Source organism: Cydia strobilella, chromosome Z, assembly GCF_947568885.1.
Source record: "Cydia strobilella chromosome Z, ilCydStro3.1, whole genome shotgun sequence".
Lineage (NCBI taxonomy): Eukaryota > Metazoa > Arthropoda > Insecta > Lepidoptera > Tortricidae > Cydia > Cydia strobilella.
This window is the reverse complement of record NC_086068.1, coordinates 55,463,003-55,490,004: the sequence shown is the minus strand read 5'-3', so window position 1 is coordinate 55,490,004 and position 27,002 is coordinate 55,463,003. Positions and strand designations below refer to the sequence as shown.

Here is a 27,002-nt window from a genome sequence, read left to right as displayed (position 1 = left end):
TTCATAATGTATGCAAAATTTTAGCTCAATCTGAAACCATTAAGTAGCCGAGAAATGATGGGCAAATTTTGTAGCCAAGTTTCATAGTTAGATACGAACATCTGGAGAATAAAAGCTTGTAAAAACATTGTTTTGTATTATTATTACTTAAAATGTACACCTTTCCTGTAGAAATACCTAAAGTTATAATAGGCTATAAAGCTTAATATCCTGATTAAACCTGCGTAAAGGGGTACCCTTTTTATATTAAACTATGTCATAAAATCATTACTTATATGCACACAAGCTATTAACACGTTTTAACGATTAATTAACTTTTATGCTCTACAATTCTTACCTACATGTAAATAACATGGGAGCTATGTAAATTTTGATCCGCGAAAAACAGATTTTTATGACTTTTGACCTTGAATGTGACTGACGCGCACACGATATATATACGTCGATTTTTAAGAGAACCTTTAATACGTCAAAACGAAGGTGTATAGCGTATGCGAGTTTACAGCTTATTATCTCTCATTCCTAGGTGAAACCTTTAATTTAACTGGGCCATAAGACGTATGATGAAAAACCACGCTTAAACCATAAGCAATCTTTATTAAGTAAACTGAAAAGATGACTCAATAACTTTTCTTGACAGAAATATTTTGTTTGCAACTTTTATAGTTGTCGTGCACAAAAATTCATTTGTTCACCCTAAATGGACTCAGCCGGGACCTTTTGGCTGTAAAAAGCAATCCAGCAGCTAGAAACACTCTTTCGCGTCGCTATCTCGGCGTGAATTTTTAACTACCGGCGGCGGCGGCGGCGCGCTGACTTCTTATGGCGGCGGCGCGCACGTCTACTCCACACTCGTGCGCGAATCGCGGCGCGTAGTCTGGAGCAACCTTAAAAAAATTATACCGGTACGGTGGTACCGTACCGGATCTACTGTTGGTACGTGGGTTTCACCTATGGTCCGGAACAAAGAAAAATAGAACGTACAGTGGGCAACTTTGAAGTACTTCGAGAATAATATATAGGATTTAGATCTTTATTACGTAGATGTTAAGAGCTACAATTGTATATAGTATTAATAATCCAAAATAAACTTATGTTAACGATGTTTTTCTATTTCTCAATCAGCCAATCACATTCCTAAAAGTAAGCTATCCAGTACAATTCCACCAATAGGAAGGCATTACAGTCTTGAACTTTTTTGACATGACATATTTTGTAACCTCTCGTAAAGTCATTGCATCCTCGATCCTCGTGATTTTTTGTCTACGATTTTATTGTTTTGTTAAATCAAAGTAATGTTTCAGTATGTTTTTAATGTAGTAAAATATAAAATTTCTTTCCATGGACATTATAATACAATCGCACAAGTTTAAACATGTGGTTAAAATGTGTTAAATGTTTTATCTTATTGGAAGTTGTAACTGCGTAAATGGCTTGAATAATGTTGTTATTGTAACCATATCGCTCGCGATAGCATGGCAGCGGCGAATGCCGAGTCCGAGCGGGCTCGCTTGTATAAATTTGCCAAAATATTAACCCTGAAAGTGGCCCAAATCGTCGTGCAAAGTAGAGATGGCAAAAAGATCACTCACGAGTGTTCTAACACGAAACCTTTGGACAACAGCGCCTTGTCAACGTCCCCAAGCAACTTACAATGGGTAATACATATTCAACTGTGTAAAGCAGTAGATTGACACACTACTACTCAGCTTTTCATGCCAATTAGACGTTCCCTATAAGAATAAAGAAGGTTCCGCCTAAACTCATACTTTGTTGACTGTCTTATACAACTAGCATAATAGATGCAATTGGAAATTTGACAATGGGGTTGGCAACTGTCAAAGGTTTGCATAGATGGCGCCATCATAGCTTGCCCCTTTTTCTATGGAATTTGGCTTAAAGGGCTGGCATCCAGGGCATTAAAAAAAACAAAAAATTGACACAATTCTAGGGATTGACAGGGCAAGCTATGCTGGCGCCATCTGCTAAATACTTCAACCGGCCAACCCCATTCCTTTTGACTGTAAACTTCACAATTAGGTTTACAACAAAGCAATGCTGTAACAAACAATAGACAGAGGGAGGTTATTTATTATCATTTTATTGAAATATTAGCTTTTGCCTGCGACTTTGTCTACATAGTTAGTAATTTGGGTAGCTTATTTTTTATCCAATCTGCTTTTTATCGATTTCCCATACAAACTTCCACCCCCCTTTTCACCACCTTAAAGGATGAGATCTGGAATAAAAACTACCATATGTCCTTCCCTGGCACTCAAACTATCTCTATACCAAATTTCAACTAAATCGGTTCAGCGGTTTAAGCGTGAAGAGGTAACAGACAGACAGACACACTTTCGCATTTATAATATTAGTATGGAATACTCATTTATTGTACTGGAGCTAGCTGAGGTGCATTAATCACTCAACTATAATACTTAGCAAGTTTAGATGTTGTATGTAATTATATATGTAGTTTTTGTTTATTAGTATAGTTTTTAGGATAAAATTTATAATTCTAGGATAGTTATTGCTCATTGTTATTTTATCTTAGGGGTCATCCATTAATTACATCACACGTTTAGGGGGGGGGGGGGTTAATAAAATATGACAAGGGGGAGTTAACTTCACTTGTTTTCAAACATTTTTTGGATTTTTTTATATTCACTCCAGTTGAAAATAGGGTTTTACTATGATAAATCATTCTTATTCGTGATTTTTTATTCCTAATCAATTGCATGTCATATAATTACTAATAATTAAAAAATAATTGTGATACTTTATTTAAATCACTGATTTCGTTGAAGACAAAATTGCCAAATCGCTGCCCTAATATTACAGGGTTTTATGTTTCACTTTTATCAAACTGAAATCTGAACTTTATCATAGTGACATTGTCGATTTTCAACTATCTTGAAAATGTAACATAGAACCCTGTAATATTAGGGCAGCGAAATATGTAACGTCACAACAGGGGGTAGGGGGTTGCCAAATGTGACCAGGGGGGAGGAGTAAAAAAATCTTCAAATTCGTGTGACGTAGTTAATGGATGACCCCTTACTGTGCATGCTTATTTTGGATGGCATTTTTATATAAAACCTACCAATTATTTAATACTGTTTTGAATTTTGTCTGTCTATTGTGCCTAAATAAAACGAAATAAACTCGCTTCTGCTGCAATATCTTACCGGCGAAAAAGTAACTCCTGCCCCCCACCGCGATATAGTGTCCCGCAATTTTACTTGAAAACATGAATGTTTACAATCATCTCCGAGAGGTTTATAACATCTACTAACTTTCAAGCCTCCTCATTATACAGCCTCCTCATTTCTTATGCGAATTGGGGATGTCACACACACCTTTGAAATACTTCTATGACTTTTCTTTTACGTCAGGGTTTCTTAAAAAACATGCTACAGGGTGCGTAGCATGTTTATCCGGGGTCCGCAGTAGGTCAGTTACTGTAAACATAATTATTAAGAAATCTTTTAGTACTTACTTACGTACGTACATACTTGACGAGACCTAAGTGTAATTCTTTTCCTAAAATATTTATGACAGGGGTCCGTGAGATTTGTTTAAATTTTGAAAGGGTTTACATGTTATTATGTAATGTAGTCGATCCTCCGCATTTTCTGGCGGAGGGCCATAAGGAATGAGGATTTGTGGAGTATGTGCTGACAACCTCCGATCGCCCAAGAAGTAGCGCTGCGGAAATGGAGATGGATCGGACATACCCTTCGAAGAGGAGCTGCGAACAAGGCCAGAATCGCGTTTGAGTGGCGGCCTCAGGACGGAAAGCGAGCCCGCAAACGCCCCGTACACACCTGGAGGCGGAGCGTAGAGAACGAGCTGCGAGCCGTAGGAATTAGCTGGAGCGAGGCCAAGACGGTTGCTCAAGATAGAAAGGCGTGGAGGGATCTTGTGGAGGCCCTATGCACATCCGGGGTGCCCTAGGACAACATGTAATATAGTTTGGTAGCCACTGGTGCAGGGGCAAAGGCAGACCCAAAGAAAGATGGCAGGGAGATGTCCTCAACGCATATGTGAGTGACTGGCGAGAGCATGCAGCAATCCGTGACGAGTGGCGGTAGAAATGGAGGCCTTTGCTCAGCAGTGGGGCACAAAACAGGCTATATAAAAATACCAGTTGCTTCTTGTTGATGGAAAATATTGTGGGGAAACTGAACCAATAGCTACATGGACCTTAGGCTCGCTCAATGAGCAATGAATCAATAATATTATACAGATATCTATAGAAAGGTTATACTCATTCATAAGGAGCACAAAAGGATATTTCCATATTCGTTTGATTAGTTACCGATGAACACAGACCACGTATTCTACAGACATAGCATAGTCCCCATAGACATAGTATATACAAGTAGTTCTAGACGCGCCACCGAGCGACCGGGGGTAAGAGAAAAAATATTCATATAATATTTGGGCAGCATAGGATTTTTTCTCTTTCACTCTTATAAATTTCGGTATTTCGCCATCACCTCCTACCTATGATGCCACACGGTCGGTGATAAGGACAAAGCATGGCACTATTTTCTTTTTCCTCTTATAGGAATCGCAATAAGACTATCTTTCTCTATCAAAGAGTGTCAGGCCCTTGATAGTCCCACTACCCCCCTCTGCCACTACAGTAGCTTTACTTGATAAATTTTCGAATTTCGAATCACGCCACCAATCCTACTTCAGTCGGCGGACCACTAGTCTTTGAATGGACCAATCACGGCACGGGACTCGCCCACCTCGTCCCCCGCACCCCTGTATTTTTGGCAGCATCGGTTTTATGAAATAATTGCTCTATACGAGTTCTTTAGAAATAAGTGTTCTGTGCCTATGAATGAATCTGTTTTGGCTGATTATTGATTAATTTTCGAATACCATTCATCTTTGTTCCACTTGTTTTTGAACATTAGCTTGGTCTCTTTCTCGTGCGGTGTGCGGGAGCTCGTTAGCACGTGCACATCTCTCGCTTGCCTAGGTGCAACCAAATATACATTGATTGTGTAAGATGTGTAGAATCTAAGACAATTTCGTGCTTCCAATTTGACAGGTGAACGAGATGGCGCTGTACAGCTCCATCCATTTTGTCAAAAGTTGACGTTTTACAATTCAGTGACCGCAAAACATATGGCATAGTACAGCGCCATCTGTTTTGGATGTCAAACTAAGAGGCACGTTTTTTTCTTAGACTTTACCCCTCTGTTACAATCAATTTGGTGTAACTAAAGAACCAATCTGTGCAATCAGTGGCGTAGCTAGGCGTGGGCGAAGTGGACCGTCACCCACGGCCTCGGGCCTAAGGAGGGCCTCGCGCGAGGTCCCTTCGGGCACAGTGTAAGAAAAGGGCCTCGCAGATGCAATTTCGCCCACGACTAGATTAGTTCACGCTACGCCACTGTGTGCAATTTAAGTGCTTCAATTTTGGAACTCCTATAATCAATCTGGAATTACTATAATATCATTGAATTTACGTTTTTTTTTTTTTTCAGTTTAACCTGTCCATCCCCGACGAACCCGAAGTGAACTACGATACGAAACGGATACTCAATGGCGAAGTGGTCACCGCTCTCACCAATATATTGTGTATTGAGATATCACTCAAAACCATAGATGGCGATGAGATGGTGCTAGAGTTGTGGACAGGTGAGATTTCGATTTCTTACACGTTTCGGCTGAAATTAGAGCAAAACTAAACCTTCGGTTTGTTATTATTAGTATAGTTATGTTGTTGTCCCTTTCGCGCAATGGCATTGTCCGCCGGCATCATGGGTGGGACAGCAACATACGTTAATTACGCGCGTGCGATAGAGATAGGAACAGGCGGGTCAATGTTCGTGATTAGCGTCCTTGCTTTAATGTTTCAACTTTCTTTTCTCAGTGAAACTAGCCCCCTGCATCGAAGCCCCGCTGACATCCGTCTCCACGATTTACTACAGGATGAGCGTGATGCTGAAATCCACGCTGAGCATTTCAAGGATAACCCCCGCTTACAAGATGTCCCGGGCACAGAACAAGGAGACCTACAAGATGTACCACAAGATCTACGGTGGACAGCCTAATGTGGATCTGTTAGGTTAGTTTTGCAACTATACTTAATATAGTGTCGGCAGGATATTTGAGGTGAATTATTACACACACAGCTACATGGATATCTCGAGGATAACCCACTCGTACAAGATGTCCCAGGCACAGAACAAGGAGACCTACAAGATGTACCACAAAATCGATAGCCTAATGTGGATCTGTTCAGCATCGGTCTTTCAACATTCCTTTTCACTGCACACACAGCTAGATGGATATCCCGAGGATAACCCCGGCTTACAAGATGTCGAAGGCGCAGAACATGGAGATGACCATGATCTATGGTGGACAGAATAATGGGTTGATCACGGTTCTGTGCGACTTGGAGCCACTGCTTCCCCGCAGTCCTCTTGATGTCGTCGTCCCAACGCACCTGGGGTTTACTTCGAGGACGCTCTTCCCCCCATGGTCGCCAGTGTCGCCACTCGAGTAGTCGTTTACTCCATGAATCGGTCTTTCGTGCTATATGACCAGCCCATTCCAACTTCAAACTGGCTACGCGTTTTATAACATCATTGACCTTGCTCTGTTATCTCAGCCATTCATTTGTTTTACGGTCTCTCAATGTGATCCCCACCAGTTTTCTCTCAACATGATTATTAAATAACATTATTCCAGGCGGCAACCACAAAGAGATCAAAGTGAGCGAGCTCCACACGCCGATAGGTACCATCCTCATCGAGGTCCGGTACCGCACGAAGATGACCATCCTGCCCGAGGACCGACTCAAGCCGGCGGACATCCTCAACAGCAACGGGGGCATTATGGTGAAGAGCGACCACTTCCCGACTGAACCCAAGTGAGTATATAAGCCAACACGTGTCAAACCGAATATCACGTGGGAGAGAGGGAAGTCTCGACAATAGTACATTGTGCAAATGTGCAACATGGGGCGTAAGTTAAATATTGCAAACGAGAGTTAAGTTAAATCGCGGCGGCTTGCTGGAGCGATTTATAGATTTTTTGCAATATTATTATGCCCCGAGTAACACAAAATGTTTTTCATCACACTTGCGATACAAAAATGAAGTATAAAGACAAAAAACTGTTAATTATACTACTAGAAACTTCATAACTCCCTAGGGAAAACGCTAAGCCTGCGTGACATTTTCTGAGCGAGTGTAATGAAAATGTCATTAAAGAGTGTGAAAATACGGGAAAATTATATTTAGTTAAATTAAATTATGTTTCTAGACTAAAATTCGCGAAATTTGACACAACTCTCTAAATCTAGGGACCTCACGCAGTTAATGGACGCCCCCATTACTTCGCCATTTTTAATTTCATTAATTTAAACACCCGTTTCAGACGCGAGAACGAGAGGAAAGGCATAGACCTGAACAAGCCCCTGACGGCGGGCGCGTTCGTGGACGCCGACAAGATGCGCGAGCTACACGCTATGCTGCACCAGCAGCTGCCGCCGGAACCCGTCGGCTGGCTGCTGGAGCCCGACACGGTCAGTACTGCCACTGCCCCATATATTACAACAGCAACGAGCCCCTGACTCTGACCAAGCTTATCGCGAGGTCTACAGCTCACAGAAACAAAAACACAACAACAATGAAACACCTGTATATATACGCTTGTTTGATACAAATAAACATTCATTCATTCATTCATTCATTCATTCATTCATTCATTCAGAGCCACTAAGGTCGGGTTGCACCAAACCGTCACCGTTTTAGCGTTCGCTAAATTTTATTGTATGGGAAGTTTCATAGTTCTCTGCTGCTTGACGTTGATCAGTCTGTTAATTGTGGTTGTTGCAACTGGCCCTAAGTAGTTCTTCATCCCACTTGCTCGAAAGAGATCTTATTTCATGCACGTGTACTGAAGGGTGAAGGCCTATATTGTTCCCGCGGGAATTATGAATTGTGAAAAAAAAGCTATAGCTTTCTTTTTTAATAATGTCACTAATTCATACGAACCATGTAGGTTTTAAGTAAAATACTTTGTTTAAAGTCAAGGTTTAACTTTTTTAATTTAATATTTTTGTTTATGTTTAAAAATATTTAATTTGATTAATTTAATAGCCGTTTAGTAGGTCCTAGCAGCTTAATTATTATTATTATTATTATTTAGCTTTGTCCCACATTAGTGGTCCCCAAGGGTATAAGCCTCCTCCATCTGTCTCCACCTCTCTTTGTCGGTGGCAACATCCATCCATTTTTTTCCCGCAGCCTGTACAATGTCATCTGCCCATCTTTTTCTTTGCCTTCCCGCTCTTCTCTTTCCAGCTGGGCCTGGCCATTTTGTTACAAGATTTGTCCACCTTTGATCCTGATATCTTGCTACATGACCTGCCCACCTCCACTTTTGTTTCAGACTAAACTGCAGGGCATCTGTTATCTTTGTTCTCTTGCGGATGTCTATATTTCTTGTTTTTTGTATTCTTCTTAAATTTAAAATACTTCTTTCCATTGCATGCTGGCAAGATAGAATTTTGTTCTTCGCTCTTTCCGTGTAAACCCATGTTTGGCATGCATATGTCAAGCTAGGAAGAATGCAGGAGTCCATTATGATCTTTTTCATGTTAAGATTGTAATTTGCCTTTGAGAATTTCTTTTTGTGCCCAATATTTCTTCCAGGTTGTGTTTATTCTTCTATCAATTTCATTTTCATTACTGGTTGTTGCGAAAGATACTAATTTTCCCAGATATACATAGTCTTCCACATAATCTATGGGTTTTTCCTCTATTTTGATAGTCTTCTTGTTGTAGTTTGACATGATTTTAGTTTTAGATGCATTCATGTGCAGGCCGATTTTTTTGCTTTTAAAGTCCAGTTCTTGTAGCATTTTTTCCATGTCTTTTGCTGATTCACTAAAGATGGCTATGTCATCAGCAAATCTTAAATGCGTTAGTTTTTTGTTTGATATCCATATTCCTTTTAAAAATATCCTCCAGAACCGCTATAAATAGTTTTGGAGAGAGTGGGTCGCCTTGTCTCACTCCTCTCCCAATTGTGAATGGTTCGCCTTGCCTTTCTAGTTTAACTCTGCTTGTGCTTTTTGAATAAATATTCTTTATTATGTCTATATATGTGTTGTTGATATTATTGTTTTTTAGGGCAAGCAATATAGATGACTGTGTTATACTATCGAAAGCTTTCGAGTAGTCCACAAAAGCTATATATAGTGGCCTATTAAATTCTTTATATTTTTCAATAACCTGTTCCATGGTGTGGATGTGGTCGGTTGTAGAATAGTGTGATCTGAATCCTGCCTGTTCAACCGGTTGATTTCTGTCGATGTTTGGAGCTATTCTACTCAGAATTATTGATGAGAAGAGTTTATATATTGTTGATAGTAGGCTTATAGGTCTGTAGTTGCTGATGTCAAGCGGGTTCCCTTTCTTGTAGAGTAGTGTTATGTTGGATTCACACCACTGGTTTGGTACTTCCTTGTTTTTCAAAACTAGGTTGAACAGTTTTACTAGATATGTTATTAAAATTGGAGCACCTATTTTTAGGGCTTCATTCGAGATGCTGTCTGCTCCTGGGCTTTTCTCAGGTTTTAATTTTTTTATATGTTTTAGGATCTCATTTATAGTTATTTGCTCTGGGATTGTTTCTGAAGTATTTTCTTTATTACAGTTATAGTTAATTTCTTCCTCCTGTAATGGTTTTTTGTAAAGTCCAGCATAGAAAGTTGTGGCATGTTTCACTATATCATCTCTATCCCTAGTTTCTCCCTTTTCATCATTCAAAGATTGTATCCAATTTTTGCAAGTAGCAAGTTCTTTAAAAGCTCTCTTTGAGCTTCTGAACTTTGACATGTTCCTTTCTATTACTGCTTGTCTATGGCTATCATAGTCTTTTCGGATTGCCTTATTTGTTTGTTTGAATATCACCTTTAATTCTTCTTTAATTTCTCTGGTTCTTGGCTTCATGGTCAATAGTTCATGTCGTCTAGAAATTAGACTAAGTGTTTGATTGGTAAGAACTCTGTGTTGGGTAGTGCTTGGTTTTTTAGTAGATTGTAGACTTTTTGCTATTATTATTTCCAATTTATTACTTAGGGATTGGACATCTTCGGACTCGATCAGTGAATTTTCTGATGTTGTTACATATTTTTCTAGATTTTTAATATAGTTACTTCGTTCTATTACACTCTTCAGCTTGTTGGGGACTGTATTAATCAATCAATCAATCAATCAATAATAATTTATTTCGAACAAATAAGTCCATAATGTGTTAGTAACATACATACTAATACTTAAATCTAGGGTTAGTACAAACATAATATTAAAATAGAATTTCATATAATGGGGCATGTAGCTGCACCCAGTGCTTCAGCCACGGTGTGTCCCACCGGTCAGCCAACGTGCAGAGGATGGTATTCGAGCTGGCGCGCCATCGCCTCAACAGCGAGCTACACCGCTTCCTGATGATCGCGTGGAAACCATCGATCCGTCCCTCCGTGAACATACCCGATGCGCTACAGTGTCGCGGCAGCCCGAATACCACCCTGTACGCGTTGTTGTACTGTACCCGCAGAGCGCTGTATGCCCGCTGCGTATAACTGGTCCACAGGCTGCACGTGTAGAAGGACTGGCAATATGCTTTAAAAAGCGTAGCCTTCACCTCTTCAGTACATCGTGCAAACCTACGAGCCAGCATATTGCAGCGCACCGCCAGCGCTCTGCGTTCCCTCTCGATATCCATATTGTCACACATGTCTTCAGTGACCCAGTGGCCCAAATACTTAAAATGCTTAACTTGTGCCAAAGGAGTTCCGCAAAGAGTCACAGGGGGCACGCTGTAGGTCTTATTACCCGCTTTAAACAGCATAAACTCGCTTTTGTTTGCATTGTATTTGAGCCCATGGGCCTCTGCATACGACTCACATTTGCGCAATAAACTAATTAAACCACTCACTGAGGGGCTCAGCAGCACCATGTCATCCGCGTAGCTGATGTTATTAACGCGCACTCCGTCTATGGAACATCCCACACTGGCACTGCTGAGCTCCTCCAGCAGTCGATTCATATACAGGTTGAAGAGGCGGGGTGAACTTAACCCCCCTTGCCTCACCCCGCACTCCAACCTATATGTCATCGAATACGCTCCAGCCCACTTCACACAATTTTCTTGGTTACCGTACCAGTATTTAAGCAACGAGGTAACTTCATACGGCAAATCCGTATCAGATTGTAACTTATGCCACAGCACGTCGTAAGATACGAGGTCGAATGCTTTTGACAGGTCCAAATAACAGGCATATACAGGCGTTTTTCTTGCCGTATAGTACTGGACAGTCTGCTTCAGACATAGGATGGCAGATTCGGTGGATAGGCCAGGTCTGAAGCCGAACTGAGCGTCGTGCAGGCGGATATGCTTAGCCAGCTGTTTGTCTAGCAGACTGTCCAGCACCTTAGCAATAACATTGGCCAACGAGATGGGCCTGTAGTTGGACATGTCAGAAACATCACCTGTTTTGTTCTTTACAATAGGGACAATTACTGTGTGCATAAGTTCATCCGGCAGGTAACTATGACTCAAACAAAGGTTAAAAAACAATGCAAGAATTCTTGGTAGGTGTACACCCGCGTACTTCAAGTGCTCTATGCTTAAGCCATCCTTCCCGGGAGACTTCCCTCGCACCATCTTATTAATAACTGAAGCTACCTGTTTAGCAGAGAATCTCACAATATTTACCTCAGGATGACTCACAGCATCGCACCTATGAGACGGGGGGGACAGCGGTGATTCTACCTTGAAGTGTCGCTGAAACGCATTGGCTATATCACTCGGCTCATGCAGCCCAGCTACGCTCACAGGCAAGGCCGCCTTAGGGTTTAATTTATTAGTTGATTTCCAAAATTTACCAAATTTTTTACTAGAATGTAGCTGCGCAATAATATCCATTCGGATCTGATCTTGATTAATTTGACAATATTTTAATTTAGATTTGAAAATTCTTTTAGATTCGTACATTTTAGTATAAACATCTCCGGAAACCGGTTTACCGCACGATAACCACAATAGATAACAGCGCCGCGCCTCCCCGTGAGCACAGCTTACGTGCTTGTTCCAGCCGGGTATGTACTTATGTTTCTTACCTTTAGGCGCGTTATGACAAAGTCGCGCGCCCTCCGTAAGTATACATGTTATATTTGAGTACATAGTATCCAAAAGTGATCTATGATGTTGATCAATACATAATTTATCTGCGCAACCATTAAACATGGAGGGAAAATTAATGTCTCTAAATTTTGAATTGCAATATTCATGAAACTGTTCTATCTGTTTACTATCTCTTTCACCCCAGACTACTTTATTACAGGCTACCGGACTAGTTACAATTTTAGGCACAATGTTTGCAATATTACATTCAACTAACAATGGCAAGTGATCAGACCAATAAACATCTTTATTTAAAACATATGTATTCACAACGGCTTGCCGCGCCGCACTAGTCACAATGCAGTGATCCAGCCAGCGTTGGCACCCATGCGCCTCACTTACAAAAGTGTAGGTACTTGTCGGTAACAAGTCTATATCTACGCACGACCAATTCTGTTCATCACTGAAGTTCATTAGTTCAAAGTAAAACTGCTCACCTGGATGCGAATTAAAATCCCCCAGTATAAAAACAGTTTCCACATCACTACTCTCGATTATCGCACTAATTTCACTGAGACAGTCAATAAACTCCGTTAAGTTGTCGGCCGAGGCAGTAGGCATGTAGGCTGATATTATTAGCAACGCGCGGTCACTAAGCGCGACTTTTATCGCCGCGAGGCGAGGACTATTACACACTATTACCGAAACACACGGAAACACAGTTTTATTCCACAACAGGGCCACTCCGCCATAAGGCCGGCCCCTCAGGACCCCGGCCGTTGTGTCGACTGCCGAAACGCCGGTGTATCCGAAGTTTGAGTTTATACTTCCGAGGTATGGTATATCGTGCGGCAGGAGCCATGTTTCCTGCAGCGCAATAATATCTGCCTTACCACAGAGCTTTCTCACACATTCAATAGATCGAGTAATACTTTTGCAGTTAAAACTAATTAGTTTTGTGATATTTGCCATTATTACTATTATTATTAGATTTATTTATTTAGCCACATCTACCGCTTGCCTCTCTTTGAAATCATAAAATTGCCGAAACAATATGCCCTCGGGCCAGAAATCATCTCTCATAAACATTTCCATTTTATGTTTTGGCACAAATATTTTGAAAGCATTATAGTCTTTTGTTTTTCTCATATTAATTTTTACCACGGTTACATCTAACTCGGATTTCTGTTTCACGTAGTCCGTGACTTCTTCTACCGTTACATCTTTCGAAACTTGATAAATGTAAATTGGCATCTTTATGTCGGCGGCCTTGAACTTATCGCTAGCGCTTACGGCTGCATTCCCTCTTTTTCCAACGAACCTATTCCTTAGCCTTCGTTTTTGCACCAGTTGCCATTCCTCATCCATATCTTGCGATTTCCATTCACCTCCACTCGCAACCGCGGCAAAAGATGATGTTTGTTTTGATTCGGTACGCGCGGGCGCAGGTGCAACTATCGGCTCAACGGCCGGCTTTTTAAACTCCGGTGCATGAGTCATCGCCGCGTTACTACGCGTCTTATCTCGAACCACCGTGTTTCTCACAGCTGATACGATTGAGACATTATTTTGCACGTCACTTAATACTTGGTTATTTGAATCTGGTGGTCCAGAGTACATATCCGCCTGCTTGATTTCACGATAGGAAGCTGCATTTCTGGGCAACGTAGGTATAATGCTATCACTGAGTTGCGATCGGTCCGGCTCGCAACCCGTAGGTATCAAACCCATTGGGCCGCTGTTGTACTCAAAGCTACTAGCAAATGCCCCACGTCTCATATTAACGTTACGATAGGAGTCATTCCTATTAGGTACAGGAGTTTTAATCTCATCTAGCTTAGATTCCAATGAGTCTACCCGCTCATTTGTGGCGTAGTTCTCTTTTAATTGCTGCACATCGTGTTGTAACGTTAAGATGTCTTTTAAAAGTCTTGAGCAGTCTAAGTGGTCCCATAAAATGGGGGGTAGCTTATGTAGTTCGCGAGCGACGAAAATGGGAACTTCATCTGGATGTGCCTCCTTTATGGTACGGACGATGTCATCTATGTTGCGCAATGTCTTCCCCGATCTTTTTCGAACTTTCTTTCGTAGTGATGATGACATTGCATCAAATAACAAGTCTTTCGCAGTAGTTATGTCACTCTCCGAGAACGCACTGATGCATAAGCGACTTATGCTATCTTCGTTCATAACATTTATCTTATTACTCACAAATGCCAGAACTTCACTAATCACAATGTTGCACTTCGTACATTTAACTACATCAGGCGGCATTTTGCAAAGTTGCACACACGTACGACGCGAACGTTCACGAGCAAGGTCGCGCGTCGACTAATTAAACACTCTTCGACTGACTTTAGGTTTTTCTGTATTAAGAGTACATCTTACTAGTCTATGATCCGAGGGAAAGCTTACATTGTTCAACACCTCTATGTTTTTTATAGTATTTGGTTTAGGGCTGAGAATAAAGTCGATTTCGTTTTTTGTGTTGTTATCAGGTGAGACCCATGTCCATCTTCGAGATGCTTTCTTTTTAAAGTATGTATTCATTATAGATAGGTTGTTCTCATATGCATACTGTATTAGGCGTTCGCCCCTGGCATTTCTTTCCCCATATCCATGTTTTCCCATTATGGTGTTTTCTTCTGGTTTGGGATGTCCAATTTTAGCATTGAACTGGGACAAATGGGAAATTAGTAGTGTCCAAAGACTAGGAAGAAAATCCGAAGAAAGAAGCCGACCCATCCTAGTTAGCGTAACATTGGAATGGCGTAAACTGATGGTGCTTAAAAACAATAAAAAGCTCCCAGCCAAAACTTACGCTACTGATGATTACCCTAAGGACGTGCTGGAAAAAAGGAGGGAGCTTAAAATCAAAGCAAAAGAAGAAATAAGCAAAGGAAAAATTGCATATTTGCGCTATGACAAACTAATTGTACGGGACAATCCAAATCCAAATGAAAAACGGAGGAGATCTCCAACTAACTCACCCTCCACTGTGCCAAGCAAAGGCTCTACAAGAAACCCTAATAAAGTAATAAAAACAAATGCATTTTCACAATGGAGATCTAACAATGACTTGGAAGACGACAAAATCCTATAGCAACCAAAGAACCAATACCACCGGAACGACCCAACAACAAATACTGCATTAACACCCAAATTAAGATCAAAAAACCTAAGCACCCCAACCCGGCTTGTCACCGTGGGGGAAGACGACTATTACCCTCCATCCAACAAAAAATCAACAAAAATTAATTCTAAACACCAAAAGAACACCATCAACACTAACCGCATCAAATCACAAGAGAAAACAATATCAAAAAAGGATAACTATCTTAAAGTGTGCACTTATAATGTAAGGTCATTATCAACAAAACAAAGAATGTTAGACCTAAACCAAGCATTAGAAAAAATCAAATGGGACATCATAGGACTCGCAGAAACGAGAAAACTGGGATGTGCTATTGAAGAACATACAGAATATATACTGTGCTATAAGGGTGAAACTAAGGGCCTCTATGGAGTGGGTTTCATCATTCAAAAATCATTAAATAACAATATTTTAAGCTTTAAGGGAATATCAGAAAGAGTCGCATTACTACGAATGAAATTTGAAGATGGACCCCTCTCAATAATACAAGTTTACTCCCCTACTGAGAGCTCAAGTGAAGAAGACATCACAAAATTTTACAAGGACTTATCGGAAGCACAAAGCTCAGCTGATAAAAACATAATAATCATCGGAGCAGCTTAATTAAAGAACTTCAAATAATAGTAATTAAATTAAAAATCACCAGCTACAATATTATGACCAGACATCGGATTCTATGGGGCAGAATTTATTGACACATACTAGATAGGGAGTTCCTATATCGATAAAATAAATTATCGATACTTTTCCCTAATACTACTTACTAGTGATCGCCGCCAGCTTCGTTTGTTACTGTATATTATTTGTAAGTATTATTTCGACGACCGGTCTGGCCTAGTGGGTAGTGACTCTGCCTGTGAAGCCGCTGGTAATGAGTTCGAATCCCGGTAAGGGCATTTATTTGTGTGATGAGCACAGATGTTTCTTCCTGAGTCTTGGGTGTTTTCTATGTATTTATGTATTTGTATATTATATATATCGTTGTCTGAGTACCCGCAGCACAAGCCTTCTTGAGCTTACTGTAGGACTTAGTCAATCTGTGTAAGAATGTCCTATAATATTTATTTATTATTTCGGGGTCGATGATAAAGTTTACACAAAGCCTTATTTTATATAATCACTTTGTTAGAAAAAAAAAAATGTGAAGTTTTAAAAATCCCTTTAAAACAAAGAGGAAGGGAATTTCGTTTGTCCACGCATGTAGGGGTGGACGAGAAGTTCTTGGGGTCGTGGATGTGAGTTAAATGACACTCGTAGTCCAATACATGCACGTATAATAATTAACTTTGGTGATACATAGGTGTTAATATCACTGTAAGCGGGCGGGCACGACCGTCCGTCGCAAGATTGCTGAGAGAATGGCCGTTGCCGGCCCCACTATCCCGCGCCCCGCACCATGCATTGCGTCGGCGGTGGCTCCCGAAGATGCCCCAACAAAGACGAGGCGTTAATATCGTTTTTATTTTGTTTCATGTTTGCAGAAATTAAAACTATTGGCAGACGCACAGAAGTTGAAAGAGAGGAAAAAGGAGATCCAAGGGCGGGACAGTGAGGCCCAGTGCAGCACGAGCAAGGCGATAGAAGTGCCGCGGGCCCGGGACGGCGAGCGGTACAACACTCTCATGGTATGGTGATCCATTAATTACATCAAAAGTTGAGGGGGGGGGGGTCAGAAAATGTGACATTTTGTGACAAGGGGGAGGTGGGGGGAGTCACAACCTTTGTGACGTCACATTAACTTATTAATATTATTTTATTTGCTGTACAGTTAAATAACAAGTTTTTAGAACGATAACCGTTTTAAATCGTTTAATTTTCTTTCCTAATCTGTTTTCGGCTATAAAATTACTAATATTTCTTTTAAAATATTTATCAGTACGGTTTTTACTCACTATTATTTTTAGTCGCTTTTGGCGACATGTTTTTGAAATATGTCTCACGATAGTTTAAGTGCGAATATTTCTTTTGTCAAAAATATTTTAATAAAATATTAATACTTAATTCGATTTGCCGATTTCATTGAAAAAATGTGACGTCACACCAGGGCGGGAGGGGTTTGCCAGATGTTACCAAGTGTGACAAGGACGGGGAGGGGTCAAAAAACCTCGAAATTCGTGTGACGTAACTAATGGATGAACCCAAATGATCTCTTAGCCGTGTCGTGTATATGACGGCGGCGGATCGTAAAATCAGGCAGATCATGAAATTCCTAGGCATATCGTCAAATGTGAAAATCATTGTCCCGTTCCCTAAGTCGACGGAGGATCCTATTTCTGGACAGTTTGCCCTTCGGACATCTGAACCAACCTAACGAACCTATCCTACCTATCTATTGGTTTAATGTGATTGCCGTCAAAACATTACACAGGAACTGTACGATCGGCCTGATTTTACGATCGGCCGCCGACATATATAAAACTATGAGATAGAAGTGCCGCGGGCCCAAGGGCGGCGAGCGGTACAACAGTCTCGTGGTAAGAATTCCACACAAGTTGACCTGAATAGGGTTGTTGACACATGTTGAATTTTATAACTAAATCTAGTTAAATAGATAGAAAATGAACCATTTATCACAATGAATTGGAAACTTTAAAAATATATGAGAATAATAAATAAATACAAGACTTCAAAGTTAAAAAAAAAACAACAAAATTAACTTCTAAATAGGAAAAAAAATAATGATACCATTCGATTCCTTACATTTTATTAAAAAATATATTGTATCGCAACAATATACATAAACGCAATATATCACCGACAAAATGGCAATTTCCTCGTTTTCCACGGCTTCTAAGCAATAGCGACGTTACATGCTGACGTCACGATGTAATGCCAATTTGTTAGAAGCGTTACGTCAATAAAGTGCGGGTGCCAGATTTTGACCATCATTTGTGACTTTTGTATTGCTTTACAACAATGGGTCCCATATAGACATTTGATCCTCAAAACAAATCTGATCGACTAATACCATTAATAAAAAAATTGTTATCTAGCCTATTCATTTATTGTCTGTAGAACACTGGTATATACAATCATCATCATCATCATCCTGCTAGGCCTTGTTCCCATTTACTTGGGGTCGGCCTTCCCTGTTCTTTTCCTCCATTCTGCACGATTGAGTGCAATGTCGGCGTCTATATTAAGCTCTTTCAGGTCTCGCTGAACCGTCGTCAGCCAGGTGGTAGGTGGTCTTCCACTTCCTCGCTTCGTCGTTGGAATATCGAGCGCTACCTTAACCATGTAGTCTACTGGACGCCTCTGTACATGACCGTACCACCTCAGACGTTTTTCCGTCAGCTTTTCTGTTATTGGCGCTACTTTGAAACTACCCCGGATATACACGTTTCTTATTTTGTCCATCATGGTGACACCCGCTGACCAGCGTAACATGCGCATCTCAGTGGTGTGGAGCTTGTTCAGGTGGGGTTTCACAATGATGGAACATAATATTATAGAATCACCATGGTCTCGCCATTAGGCGTAGAAACAGTAAAATTTATAACTACTATCTACTATATTGATTTAAACTAACACGATTTTCACTCATAATTTTAAACTGACACAGGACTTAATCGCGTTTATCTGCTTTGCTTTAATGCAATTTACACCATTAATAAAAAATTGTGGAATACCCTATAACAGGACTTCCCATTCGCCGACGGCAGTCCGATAACGGAACTGGCGAACTTCTACCAAGAGTGCGTGCACCTCCGCTCGTGCAGCGACGAGCTGGACATACTAGCGGAGCCCGCGGACTCGGCCGACCTGAGCCAGCAGCTGAAGATGTTCGAGGAGGCCGTGCCCGAGTTCGATAACATGGTCGCCTCCATGTTCAGCGAAGACGGCGGGGAATACTGATTATAAGCACAGAATATACAATAGTACTAGTGTACAGAAGATTCACTCCCTAACAAAACGTGTCTAGCATCTACTACGCGCAAGGCGGCGCGAGCGCGAGCACGCGTCCGTTCCATAGTGGTAACGAGGGCTACCGCGTTTAATTTCGCCGCTAGGGGCGCTAGTGTAGATGGAGGTCTTTCAAAATGTCAAATGCATATAAGTTTTGGGGGTTTCATGCTTTTTTACTCCTTATTTTCACTCCTTATTCATAATTGTAGTAAATTTTTGTCCATCTTTGATTAATCATGGTAAACAATAGATATAACTCAATAAATGTTAGTGGTTTAAAAAAAGTGCCTAATAAGATATATGCAAAATTAAACAGGTTGAAAGAATAGCACATTTTGACGCTAAAATACCTTTGTGTATATAGAACGTATTGATTTTATAAAAATAAGCATAGAAGGATTTTGAGATCTGCTTTTCTGGACCTACATCCACAGTGGCGCCAACTGGTGACCGGAAAAACGGTAGCCCTCATTACTATGGCAAAACCTCAAAATTGAGGCGGCCGCAGGTACTTGTAGCGACGCGACGAAATCGCGGAGTGAGACCACGCCTTTTATAAGTGTTAGAAAATCTTGATGGCTTTATAAAGGTTTTTTGTTGCGTTCGGTAACTAAGTGGATCAACTTTTTTTGTTTTATTACGCAGTAGGGATGTTACGGAGCACCGGTTCCGGTTCCGTTAAGTCGGAACTTCCGATTGGTATTACCAAAGAGGATGTATAATAGAATAGAGCATGTCATAGTAAATTTATTAGTCACAGTAAATTCACTGCCATCTATCGACACACGATTAAAACTAAAAATGAAGATGTATAAAAATACCATAAAATGTATTTATTTATTTTTTATTTATTTATTGAGAAACAAACAGTCTTAAAATAAACATAAGCAACTTAGCTAATAGCTACAAATTGATTTTTTATAGACCTATAGTTTCCTAATTCACATATCGAGGTACAATAAAAAAGTATTTATATATGGATAAATGATTTTTTATTTGCATTAATTATTTTTATATGATTTTGACCCATGTCCTTTCACTGATATGCGTTAAAATTGTTAAATAACAAACGAAACCGTCAACCGCCATCTATTCGAGAGTAGGCCAAAGGTAGTGGCGCCATTTGATCAAATTTTCTTGATTTTCGAGGCACTTTTTTTCCTTAGACTGTATCCATCTATTACCGAGTTATATCTATCTTTGGTATTACACATCCGCTTCGGTCCCGGTTCCGTTACTTTTGAATCGGATGTCAAAGCTTAGAGCGGCGTCGGGACAGGAACGGCGTACATCAAACCACAAACAAGTTTATACCCGTAATTCGCTCATCTACCCGCTTGCCACATGCATTTCATTTTCAATAGACCTACCCTTAACATCTCGTCCACCTCTCAGTCAGGTTCCGGTTCCGATTCCGTTTCTAGTTCCGATAAACTAAATTTAAAACATCTAGTTCCGCTTTCGGATCCGATAAAACCAGATCCGTTACATCCCTGTTACGCAGCATAGGCTTACCCTTTGACCGCCAAAGACGACCTGACGCGCGCCGCTACAGCCCAATAACAACCTTCCTGCCAATAAGGCTCACGATGGCGCGCCGCGCACGATACGTTCAAAGGGAGGAAAAATGTAGGTTTGATTATTTGAAATACTATAAAACCAGGGTTATACCACAGCGCGGACACGCTATATATCAAAAATCACTTGCGTTTCTATGTGTGAACGCCACGTCTGTACACGCGGCATGCCTCATAGTGTAAGTTGCTTGACAACAGTACTGAGTGTCCGGCAAACGGTCGTCAATCTGCTGTCGCGGGGCGAGGTCGTTTGAGTCGGGGCGGGGCGGCGCATGGCCGTTCTGTATGATAATACCATTACTTATTCTGTGGTAATACCCTCCTGAGTCCCAGAGGCGCTTATATATAGGCTTTATTCCAAAACGTAATTTTAATTTTGAATAAGTGAAGGTTCCAAATTCAAAAACGAATCTAACGATTCTGGGAGGAAGTGACTAAAATGTTGATTCACCTAACTAAGCTAAAACCAGTCATATGGAATCAGTGATATGAAAAGGATTTTAGCTGCACAGTGTTCGTTCGGTAAATAAACGAAAACTGTTTTTAAATGAGAGAACAGTGAGAAAAACAGAGCATCCTAACTACTAGACAATCGAGGTCACACTCCCATATAAATTTTGTATGGAAGCGCGACCGCTTATGAGTCCCCGGCAAGCTCGGCCGAATAACACCTTCCCATACAAACGTAGTTCCGCTCTCATTTTTAAACTACGTGTTGGAGTGTAATGAAACTGCACATACAATGACGTGAGGTATATCTAGATCTGTAATTAGTTTAACTATGGTATCTGAAGCTACATAAACTAATTACGGACATAGATATACCTTATCCTATTGTAAGTACAAAGTTTTAGAGCAATCTAGCTAGTCGTTTTAAAATGAGAGCGGAACTACGTTTGTATGGAGAACCGAGCTTGCCGGGGAGTCTTAATTTCAGTTGCTCCTACACGACCAGTACTTGTGTAAGTAAAAATATATATAAAAATTAAGCTTTAGAACTCTTACGTCAAGTAGTAAAGTCGATATCACATGAATAACAACGATTTAGAAAAATAGGTAATACTCCCATAAGCAAGGACTGAAACGTAACTTTTTACATATACGCTGTCTTTATTAAGTATGGGTCTCTGCAAAAACTTTAAAAATAGTCATATAAATGTATAGCTTGAATAAATAGATATTTAACCCTTTGTACGTGGCGCCTATCGTGAACCTTATGTGAATGCAAGAAGGTTTATATTCGGCTGTTGCCGCGGGCGTATTCTGAAGTCTTTGGCGGTCAAATGGTAAAAATATATAAGTAGGTATAATATATGTTCGCGATGCACTGAAGCGAATAATATTTTATTAAATATGAAATATAAGCGAAGCGATATTTACTAAGCCAATCTGTTACTGTTATAGAATTTGATATTTCAGTAATAAATTGTTAATAAAATACTAGCTTTATTTTAAGTGGGTATGTTATTTAGTGAGTTTAGATTGTCAGCAATCATTGCGAGAAAAGCTCGAAATATCAGTGGAGTTACGGACGTAACTCGATCCTCCTCTCCCACCGGCTTTTCACGTACCTGGCGAAGACACAGGTTACTGCCGGCCTTATCTCGAAGCGTTTCGTTGTATTATAAACTGAAATACAACGCTCACGTGAAACCCGGAAGATTTTAACCACGCATTTCTGAGGTCATAAGAAGGAAAAAATGTTATATGAGTTTAGGTCAATTTCGTCAAAAAAAAATGTTTTTCTTTTTAAAGATTTTTTAAATGTATTTGTACATAAAAAATAGTAAAAAGTAAATGTTATTACTTTTTTAGTAAAACTATCAATTAATTGATACTCTTTTTTTCGTAAAATCTATTTTTTTGCAGTGTTTCTTCTTGACACTTTTTGATATCTGTCCATAAGGATATTTAGACTAGGTCCTACTAGGTCCCATAGTGGCAAGTTTGCCATCAAAAAGGCGTTTTGCACTTTTGTAACAATAGTAATTTGTATTAACTCTGAAAACTAGGCGAATCCCAGAAAAGTTTATAGGACATTTTAGTCTTTAAATATGATCAGAAATACACTGTTAAAAATCTTTCGGGTTCCTCGTGAGAGTATTGATGTCATATAGGTACTAAAGAAAAAGCGACCAAGCCACATCCAGTGACCGAGGCTGGAATAATTTTCGTTGTACAGTCAAACCTTGTCAGTACCTTGTCACAATGACAATCAATATGAAAGTCACTGAGACCTTTTACTATTGTCACTGTGACAAAGTACAAAATGGGTAGGAAATTAAATAACTTTACTGTACATATTTACAAACCCTCAATGTTTCGGTTTGGTTAATACTAGAGAACTATAGTCTGCATCTTCTCAAATGATTTTTTTTTTCCCCAGAGACCCTAATCTGTTATTAAAAGCCTTTGTTCCTTTTGTGCGTGCGTTTGTGGGCGCATGCCACTCGCTGATGCACAATGGTCCCGCGCTCACCAACAACGGGTACGCGCACGCAGAAAAGGAACAAAGGCTTTTATTTAACAGATTAGGGTCTTTGGCGAAAAAAAATCATTTGAGAAGATGCAAACTATAATTGTTTGGGATATGTTTGACTCCCCGCCACTGTAAGGTATAGTCATTAATGTAATTCACTAGTTATTACACCACCGATATTGTTTGTTCAATGTTTGTACTTAGCTCAGTTATGTTAAAATCCCAGCTTGTATGAATCAATCTACAGGTTGGGTAAAAAATGTGCATTCCCGTTGCCAAGGAGGTTTTGGGATTACACTGACCAACTTTTACTATGGGACCAACCCCGAAATCGCGAAAAAAAATTGGCTTTCATACATTTTGGCTGGTTCATTTTCTATGGGAGAGTAAAATCTTTTTTTCGCGATTTCGGGGTTTGCCTATAGTAAAAGTTGCTCAGTATAATCCCAAAACCTCCCTGGCAACGGGGATGCACTTATTTTTTATTCAACCTGTATATATCTTGGTATTATGCTAAAGATTATATTAATTATTTGTCACACTGAATATACTCAGAAGACACGAGTGATTCGGTCAAATTATGTTTTTTTGAAAAACAAACTATATCCATATTGAAACTAATACAGTCCTTTACCAGACCTTTAATACAGACCTTTGGAAATGGTGCTTTACGCACACTTGCGTCCGGTTGCCTCCCCCTGAGGCAACCCCCCTTTTAGCATTAAATATGTCCCGGTTGAGTTTTTTTTTTCGGGAAAAGTACACATTTTAGGAATAAAGTGACAATGAAAGAAATAATCCTTATTGAATTCCTAACAAAAGAGGTTATGTTAATTTTTTGGATATGATGCACCATTTTTATGTTATAGCTAGATTAACTTCGACAAAATTTAGCTGTTGAACAAGCTGGTTCTCCCTATACGATTTCTTTCAGTACTATGTTATATTGAACTTCAACAAGTTAATACATGAATATGGTGAGTCTTACCAAAAAAATACATATAACCTTTTCTGTTTAGAATTTATTAAGGATTATTTCTTACCTTGACACTTTTTTCCTAACTCTAATACTTTTCTCAAAAATGAAGAAAAAATCACCACCGGGACATATTTCATACTAAAAGGGCCGGGGCGGGGGTTGCGTCAGGGGGACGGCATACATTACAACATAACGACCGAATCAAAATCAAAAATATTAAATATGCTCATTGATACCTTATGTTACAAGATTGTAAACGATATAAAATATTCATAAATAATAAATTATTTATTATGTTACATTTATAAACGTCTATAAACTGTTATAGACCTCATATTCTAAGGTCTGCATGATTTTGTGACTCCCAAATTGATACTCATATGTCATCAATTTGAGTTACGAAAAAAATTTTTTTTATATAGTTGGTCAAGGTAATCTTGTCAGTGGAAAAAGGCAGCAAATTTAAAATAAAGTGTGGACACGAAAATAGTTATTTGTTATACAAGGGTGCAAAGTTGTATTTTACCCGCGAGTGTGGAATTGATACACGAGCAAGCGAAATGATTCTATAGTTGAACCACGAGCGTAGCGAGTGGTTCTAAAATAGAATCCTGAGCGTAGCGAGTGTTTCAACACACGAGAAGTAAAATACATTTGCACCCGTGTGTAACACAAAACTTTTCCCCTCACTATAGCGAGGAAAGTGCAACATCCACAGGCGTTAGATCATCTTCGTCACTGGAATCGCTTTTTTTTTTACGATAATACGATATTATAACAGAAAACTCCAAAAGTTGTGCATTTTTACGTGTCGGAGCCGGTGAGAAAAATTTTGTTGACAATGCTGACATTTCTGACGATGCGTTTTGAAATTGCATCGACTCAACTTGTGCGTTCAGAATTACATTCAACATCATTTAAAAAACAAATGTTTCTTATGGAATTTAAGGTTTATGACTTAAAATCATTAAATAAAGCCAAATTTGGTATTTTTTATTAAATTCTCAAACCATTTATTTAATGATAATTAATATCGAACGAACCATTATTATGAGCGTTTTACGTTTTGTTATCTGTCAAAAGCTACTTAAACCACAGAACTAGGATGACATAAGCATAAATTTTAGGACTGTGACTTAAACACGCTCCATCCAAGGTCAAATTACTTTCCCCACTAGTGGATAAAATGCGTTTTTCCCCGCTTGTTTTAAAGGATAAAAGACGGCTTTCCGAGCTAGTGAGGGGAAAAATCTTTTAAATTAATGTCAATTTTCAAGCAGTTTTTTTTGTTATAATGTGTGGATATCATACTGCATTATAAGAGAAATCGTAATATAACGTTGGGTTGTCTTTGACTTTTTGTATTATATTTTCCACCGTGCCTATATTCTTTTGAACAGCGTTTTCTGATAAACTTTACTCGCTTCCGGCTACAATGCCACAATTGTATTTATATTTTTACAAGCTGTTTTATGCACTTTAGAATATTATATTATAAAAAAAAAAAATTTTTTTTGCAACTTCTATTTGCAGCAGTCAAGAAGACTTCTACTCCGAGCGCTGAAAATTGTGTTTGTATGGGAGGTATTTACCAATTTACCAAAGTTAAAAAAGCCTTAGAACTATATCAAATTGAATACAATAAAAAAAATGTTTGCTATCATAAAAAGAGGACGTAATAAGGTATAATTTAGGTTATCTAATAGAAAATAAAATAAAAATATTTTTAACAGGAAAACTTGGTAAAGACTGTCAAAGGAATATAGGCAAGGCACGGTGGAGTATATGATGCTGAAACTAACAGACAACCTAACGTTATATTATGGTTGTATTTTTATGGTGTGGTTTGATATCCACAAATTATTAAAAGAGAGGTGCTGCTTGAAAATCCACATTCATTTAAAAAATTCACCATGTCACGCATGATCGGATTTTTTCGTGTCCACACTTTATGTAGGCGCGAAGGAATAATAATATCGTCCCATAGAAAGTTTGAATTTCGCGCCTTTTTCTACTGACAAGATTTGCTTGCTTGACCAACTATACATATATTGGCTTTTCGTTTTTTCGGTGTTTTGTGCTCCTCCTTCTATTTAATTTGGTTAGAATTTTTATATTTGTTTATGACTTTTTGTAATTTAATTGACAATATTATATTATAGTGCATGTACATTGATATCTTTTGTATGTAGGAATAATAAAAATTAAAAAGAATTAATACAAAAGTAATATTTTTGTATTAATTAATATGGATTTCCGCAAAGTAACGCCTGATTCTATTCATTATTTAAAAAGAATAATAAAAGGCTCACTGCTTGTAATATAGACCAGTTTATGAAGTCATTTTTAGTACAAAATGACAAAAACAATATTTTAACTTGTTCAAACATAATAATAAAAACCTTTAATAGTTTTTTAACGTTAATTATTTATCTTGCCGACCACCACTGCGCCTGGTTGTGTACAAACGTGCTTTCTTTATGGCCTTAAATTATTTACATTTTAAGTGCTGTTAAATGTGCATATTATATGTAGCTCAGGAAAGCGAAATAGTCATAGTTGTGTGTGTAAACTATTTGAGCTGATTTATATTTTGCTGTCGATTTTTTTTAGTCACATGTCGATAAAAACTTGTTGAATATGTCGTCGGCTGATCGTAATATCCGCCAGATCATGAAGTTCCTAGGCATATCGTGAAACGTGAAAACCATTGTCTCGTTCTCTGAGTCGATGGAGCCG

At 39.2% G+C, this 27,002-nt stretch overlaps 1 protein-coding gene across 1 annotated transcript; it reads left to right on the top strand.

Moving 5' to 3' along the window:
• Window positions 1-1,249: 1,249 nt before the first annotated feature.
• LOC134755175 (autophagy-related protein 13 homolog) lies at window positions 1,250-24,680 on the top strand. Its single transcript, XM_063691680.1, has 7 exons — window positions 1,250-1,658; window positions 5,508-5,661; window positions 5,897-6,091; window positions 6,718-6,898; window positions 7,408-7,555; window positions 16,801-16,944; window positions 18,962-24,680. The coding sequence occupies exons 1-7, from the start codon at window positions 1,476-1,478 to the stop codon at window positions 19,175-19,177; spliced, it is 1,221 nt and encodes a 406-aa protein (XP_063547750.1). The 5' UTR covers window positions 1,250-1,475; the 3' UTR covers window positions 19,178-24,680.
• The last annotated feature ends 2,322 nt before the right edge of the window (window positions 24,681-27,002 follow it).